The sequence below is a fragment of the Populus nigra genome, chromosome 7 (genome assembly GCF_951802175.1).
Source record: "Populus nigra chromosome 7, ddPopNigr1.1, whole genome shotgun sequence".
NCBI classification, from domain to species: Eukaryota; Viridiplantae; Streptophyta; class Magnoliopsida; order Malpighiales; family Salicaceae; genus Populus; species Populus nigra.
This window is the reverse complement of record NC_084858.1, coordinates 8,357,810-8,367,826: the sequence shown is the minus strand read 5'-3', so window position 1 is coordinate 8,367,826 and position 10,017 is coordinate 8,357,810. Positions and strand designations below refer to the sequence as shown.

General features: G+C 33.9%; 1 protein-coding gene across 1 annotated transcript; it reads left to right on the top strand.

The window, feature by feature from the left end:
• Window positions 1-486: 486 nt before the first annotated feature.
• LOC133698834 (BURP domain protein RD22-like) lies at window positions 487-1,676 on the top strand. Its single transcript, XM_062121922.1, has one exon. The coding sequence runs from the start codon at window positions 503-505 to the stop codon at window positions 1,490-1,492; it is 990 nt and encodes a 329-aa protein (XP_061977906.1). The 5' UTR covers window positions 487-502; the 3' UTR covers window positions 1,493-1,676.
• The last annotated feature ends 8,341 nt before the right edge of the window (window positions 1,677-10,017 follow it).

Below are 10,017 nucleotides of genomic sequence, written 5' to 3'. Positions count from 1 at the left end.
GGTTTGGGTTTCATCATTTTGACACCTCAAGAGCCCAAAATCCCATTTAACTCTATTTATAAGGATAAGGATGTAATTAAAAATAACTAAATGGTAAAATGAAATTATTAAAAATAAAAAACAATATTTATATGAAAGGATGCCCGCAACATCATTTTATATTGTGTTATTTTATTTATTTTTTGAAATGTTAAAGTAAAAATACTAAAAAAATTAAATTTTAGGCAAACATAATTTTAGTTGCACTGTAAAACACCTTCTAGATGCTCATTCCAACTTAATTATTATCGACACTTATCTTTGGATAATAATTTATCCAAATTACTTGCTTTAAATCCATTGCTATATTGTTCTTGACAATTGTATTTATCTATGTATTCACTAGGAATCATTTTGAAGATGCAAATGTTGCCCCTCTCCCCTCTCCCCTTCCCTATAAATAACGTCCCTCAGGTCTCTACGTCACTATCCTCGATCAATCATCAATCTACTTATTTCAAAAATGTCTCCAGCCATTTCTGGTGCTCCATTCCTGATCCTCTTTCTAACTCTCCCCCTCTACATTTCCTTTTCCACTGCTGTCCATTTACCAGCCAAAGTGCCCAGCTTCCTTCTGGGCGATAATTCTCCACCTACTGAGAAGTATTGGTTCTCAAGGTTGCCCAACACTCCATTGCCAAAAGCCCTTCGAGATACTCTACAGCCTGGTTATTATCCTTCAGTGATCAGAGATTTCGCTAATGGTCAAAATATTAGCGTTGATGATCGTCAAAAATATGGAAAAGACTATGATGGAGCAGATAGCCATAAAAAAACCGCAAAATCTGCTCTCCCCGACTCAAAAATATTCTACTTGTACAACGATCTCCATCCAGGTAAAAAGATGAAATTGCTTTTTACTAACAGTGGAACCAAGGTTAGTTTCTTGCCTCCTCGAGTCGCAGAGTCTATACCATTTTCAAGTGACAAATTTCCGGAGATTTTGAAGTACTTTTCTCTACAAGTCAACTCGGAAGAGGCTGAGATTATTAGTGATGAAATAGGATACTGCGAGAGCCCGAACATGGAAGGAGAAGAAAAATATTGTGCTACATCTCTAGAGTCATTAATTGATTTTAATGTTGCGAGGCTTGGCCAAAATGTTCAGGTACTCTCAACTGAACCAGGCAAGAAGCAAGAGTATACTGTTTCGGCAAAAGCGGAAATGAGGGGAGAACATAAAGCAGCGGTGTGTCATAAGATCAGATATCCTTATGCAGTACATTATTGCCATGTAATCGAAGGCACAGAGGTTTATGTGGTTCCATTAATCGCTGCTGATGGCGCAGAAGTGAAAGCGGTAACCGTATGCCACCTGAACACATCAGCTTGGAGTCCAGAGCATATGGCCTTTGAAGTTCTCAAAATTAAACCAGGACCGGCTGTTTGTCACTTTCTGGCTACTGATACTCTTATTTGGGTTCCAAAAAAGGATCAAGACATGACTCCATGATCATAGGTCAAAGCTAGGTATTGTGGTGGCTGCTTTTAAATTTGCTTAATAAGAAGGTCCTGAAAAACCTTGTCTTAGCATGCTTGGATTGTCTTTTGAGAGCACAGAAATGTGATTGTATTTTCTAGCATGGAATGTATCATTTGGTTTGCTTAATAAGATGGTCCTGAAAAACCTTGTCTTAGCATGCTTGGATTATCTTTTGGAAGCCCAGAAATGTGATTGTACTTTCTAGCATGGAATGTATCATTTGGAGCACGGCAGAGCCAGGAATTTTTCCAGTTCTGGGCCATGATATAAATACATATAAATTATGTTTTAAGATTGTCATAACCCAATTATGGGTTGTTCCCTAAAATTCATTTTTTTTCAAAATAAAAATAAAAAAATAAAAATAAAAATAAAAATAAATAAAATAAAGACTGGCAACGTGAAGAAATCAAGGCCGGGAAATCAAGCTGTAATTTTTGGAGAAAATTCAAGGCCTAATTGTACCCCATTATGCTCAAAATAGAGAAAAAAAAATGCAAATTCAAGGTCAAATTAAATGATTATTAAACGAATTTGCATAAAAATTAAGTCCAATGACATAATTAATTTTTTAATAGACCAATTTGATTTAATCATGGACCAAATTGAATTTTAATTATGTTTAAGAGTTAATTTGGGTCCAATTGAAGGATTTAATTAAGTGCAAGGGCTTAATTATACTTTAAATGGGTCAAATTAATTTTATTTGGGGCTTAATTGGTGAAAAATTAAGTTTGGGAGCCTAATTTGGGCTTAATTGAGAAGATTAAAATTTTAAGAGACCAAATTTATTTTTTACCAAGTTAATTGATTAAAATAAGGGGCCAAATCACAAGAAAATTGAAGTTTTGGGGTCAATTAGGGGTTAAATTGATAAAATCCACAGTGAAGGACCATTATGCAACAGGCGGCACAATATGGGGGCTCAATTGACAAAAAGCGGGGGTGAAATTGAAGAAATTGAAAGTTTAATGGTCAATTAGGAGTTAAATTGCATAAATCTGAGACCAAAGACCAAATTGCAAAATCCGCGTAAATTTAGGGCTGAAGTTGAAGTTCCGCAGAGACCTACTTGCATTAAATCAAAGTTCAGGGTCAATTAAGGGTTCAATTGAAACCAATTGAAAGATGGAGGACTAAATTAAAACTAAGTAAAACTCCCTAATTGAATCCAAAACAACGATGTTTTGAATATATAAAAGAAGACCAGACAACGCGTCGCTCGGTCACTGTTCATTGTCTTCCCCGATTTTGCCCGAGAATGTTGACCGGGTGGCTACGTTTCAGTGCATTTAATGCTTTATTTCTCCATCAAATCTAACAAAACATGCACGCAAATGATCCCTTGCAGTTGCTTTACAACCCCAACTGAACGTTTCAGTCTGAATGGCAACGAGACGGCACCGGCATCGGCCTAAACAGGCCAACTCATGCAACATTTTTCTGCAAATTGAACAACTCATGATGCACATTTTGAGCCAACGGTTGGGATGCTTCCCAACCAAATCAAGGGCTGAAATTTTACCCCGGTGTAGACGAGAATACCCTCTTCCACCACCTATAAATAGAGGCTCCATTGATGACTTGAGGGAGAAGCAAATCGAATGCAAAGTTGGCCGAAAGCCAGCCTTCCCTGCTTAGTTTTCCTGCAACCGGTCCTTTCTCTTCTTTCTCTCTCCATTGTGGCCTTCAGCCACCACCATCCTCATCACCTGTCTTCTCACCATCTTCTCCACCTCAATTAGCCATCCAACCATCTCATGTGGTGGTTGCACCACTTCTCTCACTCCTCTATAAAACTCTTCTTCTCTGCCACCGCGACCCCAGCAGCAGTAGCAACAACCACCTTGCCTAGAAGCTTTTGTCCTTCCCAACGACAGCAGCTCTCTCCTCAGTCACTCCAACAGTTCCAACCGCAAGCTTCCCCTCTCCTTTGCAGGCCTCTTATTCTTCTTCTTCTAGTTGCAACCAGAGCCAGCCTCCGACCTCACCACCTCCAGTCACACCATGCGCCACCAGTCAGGCCGCCAACTCCCTCAACGCCAGGTAAGCCTCCCATTTTTTTCTTCTTCTTCCTCCCTTCTTAGTTACCACTGCATGCAAACAGTGGAATGTGAATTATAATTCACGTTCCACTGTTCATACACTTAGCTATAAACAGTGCAACGTGAATTATAATTCACGTTGCACCACTAGTGCAACTTAGTCACTATGTCAGTGACTAAGTTACTTTCCACTGTTCATACACTTAGCTATAAACAGTGCAACGTGAATTATAATTCACGTTGCACCACTAGTGCAACTTAGTCACTATGTCAGTGACTAAGTTACTTTGGGCTGGACTTGTCTTAGCCCAGCCCAGTTGGCTTGGCCGGGTCTAGCCCGTCCCTAAAATTAGAAGAAGAAGAATCTGTTTGGCCAAGTTTGCCCAACCGTTTTAGGTCGAGTTTAACCCCTCTATTTTCTAGACTGAGTTCGGCCCAGCTATCTAGGTCGGCCTAGTCCACATATTTTGTAATATATTAATATAATAATATATTATATATTACTATTATATTTAAAAATAATAATGATAAAATCCAAAAAAACTTTTCAAGGGGCATTTTAAAATATTTGTGATTTTCTCGAATATTTTTCTATCAATTTTGCATAATATCGGGTTGTATATTTACACTGTAAAATAAAAATCCAGTATTAAAATACCTGGTTTTCTCCAAAATATTTTTTAAAAAAATTCAAAACATTTAAAAAAATCTCAAAAACTTTTAAATCAATTTCCCTTTTCAAAAATAAAAAATTAAAATATTTTTTTTTCATGCATACGATCAAATTCTAAAATTTTTCCAAGCATATTTTTCATAAAAAAGAAAAAATTGCATTTTTCATGTTTTAAAAAATCCAAAAATGGATATCGTAACTAGTTTATGATTATCCATTAGGATTTGGCCAACATGTAAAAAATGTTTTTCCAATCTTTTATAGGATCCAGATGTAGACTTTAATAATTGTGGGGTGTAAAATTATGCAATAAAGTACACCTTCAGGTATTAAAGATATAAGTGTAAATAGATGCGATGCTAAAATTCAGACTTTAGAACGGTTAGGGTTTAACCCGATAAAGTAGAGACTTCCTCATGAAGAAAGATCTGCTTTGAACTGTAGAGAAGACCAACGAATAGAAACCCAACTTAGAAAAAAAAATTCAAACAACAATGAAACTTACCTTAGGTAGGGTGCACTGGGGGTGATGCGTCTTTCCCTTACACAACCAGTCCCACACTCTCACATACCATAAGTTCCTAGTGACCATAATACTAGGTGGCGACTCCTGAACATTGATCATAATTTTATGATTAAATCCAAAAACTCTTCCCAACACACAACACCTCACAGCAGGAGGCACGACAAAAGCCTCCGTCGTCGCGTCGCTTGCGCCGCCGCGACGAAGATCAATCATTCTCTCGGATATATAAATTTTTCAAATTAACAATAAAGTTTTAATTCAAATACATAACACAATATATATATATATATATATATATATATATATATATATATATATATTAAAGTATGTAAAATTCAAAATAAAAATAAAAATAAATTATACTATCAAAGTTACACCCTTCGATGTTCTGTAGAATAGAATTCATCTATGATCGAATTCGAATCAATATCTTTAACAAACTTTGGTTCAATGTAAATCATCATAGAATCTACTAAGAACTCCTCTTCCATTTTATTGCAAAGCACAGTTTAAATATGTTTCATAGCTTAAAATGCCCGCTCTGTAGTGGCAGTGGAAACATGCAAAGTCAAAACAAAACGAATCAACCTGTCAATCAAATAATAGTGCTGTGATTTATTTATTTCAGCTAATCCTCAACATAATTCAGAAATGATAGACATATTATAAAAGCTCTCATGATGAATCACATCAATCTGATAATGCTCTAGCTGAGATCTCAAATAATACATCTCTTATTCATTGGAATCTTCTAGATAAAATTTCTTAGCAAGCTTGTAAATAGCATCAATTTTAAATGATTTAAAGTTGTCCTTAGGTTCTAAAGTAGAGCTAAGTACAAGGAGTTCCATTGTCCCATAACTAAATCTAGAATTCAATTCTTCCAACTAAAAATCTATTGTTGAGTTAAATATATCATAATGATAATGCTCGTAAACTGTGACTGAACTTTATTGTTGACATGAACGACCTGTAGTCTTTTTATACAAAGCATTCATATGTGGTATGTCAATCTCATATTTTGTGCAAACAGATTGCATATTTGCAAGGAGAAGATCAAATCTGGCATCTCTCTATTTTATGCATCAAATATAAGATGAATATAAATTCAAAAGATTTCATCACAATCAAACAACCACCAGCTTCTCCATGTATAGAGTTAGAAGATCCTTCTTGAACCATACTTTGAAGCACAGTAATAGTTGCACCATACATATCTATTAAGCTGCAAATAGAATCAAAATGAGAGCTTAAGTGAGTAGTTCCACTTCGATGTAAATTACCGATTTGATTAGCCCCTCTACCAATCTCACGTTCTCTAGTAGCTACCATATGTGTAATTTCTATAGCTCAAGCATAATGTAACTCGGTATGACGTTTGGGAGAAGCACTAATAAGAATGATAATAGTTGTCAATTTTGAGAAAAATAACCTGGAATGATTAATTAATATAGGTGTGGATGCCGTACAAAACACAATTGATCGCAATTATTTTTTTTTAACCGAAACTGTTCATGTTTTGACACTTTTTAGTGATATATAGTTAGTTTATTTTTGGGTTTCAAAAATATTTTTGAAAAAAATTAAATTTGTTTTTTGCTTCAAATTAATTTTTTTGGTGTTTTCATATAGTTTTGATGTGTTGATGTCAAAACTGATTTTTAAAAATAAAAAATGTTATTTTGATATATTTCTGAGTAAAAAGTACTTTGAAAAGCAACCACTACCACAAACACAAACACCCCTAATAAAACAAAACGTATTTTACAATTAATTACGTATAAAAACAATTATTTTCCACGGGTTGCAATTATATTACTTTGTCCTTACTTTTGTATGTACTCCTCCTCTCCTCTGTATATTTTTGTGTTTAGAAAGCCTCACAAATCATAAAGGTTCAACTGTTCAACGGTGTGCACCTTTTTTTTATTGGGCAAAACATTATTTGTTACCTGGGCTACAGCCCACTTGAGCCTTGTAAAAGGCTCTGCCCTTGATTTGGTGCATTGGTGTTTGTTGTCTTTTTTGTTATCTACTAATCACAAATATTCTGTTGAGAAAGTTTGGCTACAAACACTTACCTATTTAAAATGGCAACGACATAGTTATATAAAATGATACCAGTATTATTGTGAAGCCGGTAAAAATGAAATTAAAAAAATGCATGAATAATAACTTTGCATTGTTTTAAAACTTTAATCATGCAAATTTACATAAAAAGGAACAAAAGCAAAGTGGAAAGAATGGTTATTAGTGGTTGGTCAGAGGTGGGGAAGTATTTTGAGTGTTTTTCTCTCTCTAGAATAGGATCCTTTCTTTATCCCTTGTCAGTGACTTCTTTTCTCTGCTTTCTTCGTAATTTTCACCTTCCTTTTCTCCTTTATACCATCTACAACTCTTTGGTTCGAAGTGAATTGGTTTGGTGATCTGAAAACCAAGTTTTCTCTCTCTACTTCAATTCAGGTTTTTTTTGTGTTTGGGTTGGTTCCTTTTTTTTCTCTTCTTGTAAAACCCCATTAAAAAAGGAATTGACCCGGTAACTACTCGGAAAAAACATGAGAAAACCAGCTAATAAACACTAAAAAAACATCAAGATAAGAGAACACAACATCCAAACATGACCTTACCTCATTTAAGAGGTGGTAAAAATACATTGGGAAAGAGAAATATTGACTTTTTTTTTTCATAGCAGGCTAAAAACAACCCTAGTAGCCCCTTCCCTTACAAGTTCTACCAACAAAATCCCTTGCATGCCACCCATACAAGATACTTAAGTAAGAGAAGAGTAGAGGTAATGTGAGGAAAATTGAAAACATTGAAGTAGTGAGGGAGCGAGGAGCTTGGCTGGAACAACAATGGAGGAAGAAGGAAAAAACAAAAAAAATAAAATGAAGAAAATCACCAAAACACCTCCCTAAATTTTGGTTAAATTTGTGTGGTGAGGATGACCCCTACTCTCACATTTATTATTTTGAGATTATAAGATAAAATGAGAAGAAAACAATAAATAAGGTGACCTAGGATTCTTACATCTCTTGTTTGTAAAGGATGAAATAAAGAGGTTAAAAGGTTGGGATGAGAAGAGGATATTTTCATATTCTATAACAAAAGAAATTGGTGCATGCTAAAGAAGAAACCCTAGCTAAGGTCGGCTTATTAAAGAAGTGAAGGGGGAATAGGATGGAATGATACAATTTATTAATTTGTGACATTAACTACTTGAGATAAGGTGTCTAGGTAGAAATAAAATTTTAAAATGTTAATATTCTTGTTTTTCATTATGAATTGTAAAAGTTATTTAATTGTAAACATAGTGTAACACCCCCATAGATGATGTTAAACATGAGAATACTATAATAATTTCACATTTTCAACCGAAAATGATTTTTTTCATTTTCTTATCATGAATTTTTTTTTATTTATACACGTAATCATGCTCCTTTATTGATAAGCAACTTTATTGCAAAATTGACAAAGTTTTCTTTATAAGTGAGCATACCAAGTTATCAGTTATCTCATTCATTTCACAATCATTGTCACCACATAGACCATTTGTCTTAGACTTTAGTCCATATCATCTCAACCACAAGTCAATCCTAAACTTAAATATATTCTTTTCGATAACAACATTGTATCCATTACACAAGAACTTAACTATAAATTGATGCTAAGAAAGAAATATATCCAATCTCATATACCTGTTAACTTGAAATACATAGAAAGAGAAGAAAAATCTCACACACATCTCAAGCTTGTCTTTCTTCATGCACATGCTCTGCTACCTTACTAGGCCTTAAATTAATTCTTTTACTACCTTTATATGTGTTTTATCTTATTTGAATTTAATCAAATGATTGGTATAGAATATGAGTAATTGATTTATACACATTATGGGAATTTATACAAAAAATACATATATATTGTCTTGCATAATAATATTTTACTTAAGAATATCATTACATAAATCCAAACATAGATAGAACAATGTCATTATGAAAGGAGAGATAATAGAAAGATCTTTTAATTTAGTTTACAAAAAATTTTACATGTACAACAAAATTTCTAAAATCCTAGAGTTCGCCTACCACTTAACTACTTGGCCCGCCAATACGCGAAGGTCTTGCAACAAAGATTTATTAAGCATAAATTCATATTTCAAACACAATTTTTTTCTAAGTATGCATGATAATGAGGGTACCCATCCTTTTTATCCAATCCTATAAAAGGTTTCATGAATAACAGTTACACTTCGACAGTAATACCACGTTGAGGTATTCATACTTGACATGAGTACGACCTACCCTAGATTTTAAATTGGTTAGTATGCTTTGATTTACATGATTATCAAATATGTCACAACGACTTCTCGCTAACCTTAAGAATATCCTTCAATTCAATTTATTATCATTCTCAGGGTAACTTGGGTAACCACACAACATTTACTTATACATTCATAAAACAACCAAAATATACTTAATCCTCAACAATTTATGAAGATTTCACCATAATAGTTTTTTCATGGCCAACCATCTCCATCCCATTGATTTCCACATAGTTTATGGAGAAACACTCTCAACATCAAACTTTCACATATTACGAAAACAACCCCAACATATTAGTTTCTGAACTTCAGAAACGGTCACAACATTAGCTTTTGTACCTTGCAAAAGCAACTCAACCACATTGGTTTCCGAGAGCTTTGAAAATGACCTTATCATTGGCTTTCATTTATTGCAAAACGAACTCAATTATATTGGTTTTCAAAAACTTTGGAAATGATCTCAACATTAGCTTTTGTTCATTACGAAAGAAACTCAATTACATTGGTTTCACATCACATTTACAATTCATCTATATTCTTTTCATTCTTAGCATTCATGATTTCAACCAAAAGTTTAAATCAACATCATAAGTTGTAAGTGAGATTTTACTTACATCTTTCTCCGGTGGAGTAAGCTTCACCGATAGAAGATCTTGTTCCCGATGTTCCCCCTAGACCATATTAATAATTTTTGTTAGTACAATATTTAAAATCTACATACTCATTCTTTGCACAAGAAATACTTCTTTTAAACTTCATATTAAAACTCATTATGTTCAACAATATATGACAATGCACTAAAACATTGTTTAGTGTTTCTATCCCCCTTAGAGTTGTAGAACTCAGTTTTATCTGGGGTTTATTTATACTCTAAGCTAAGACACAAATACTAAACTTTGGTGAAGAGGGTTAAACCTACTTCTTCCATTT

What these genes read in the sequence shown, in the direction of transcription:
- LOC133698834 (XM_062121922.1), top strand. Translation starts at nt 503, where the DNA reads ATGTCTCCAGCCATTTCTGGTGCTCCATTCCTGATCCTCTTTCTAACT.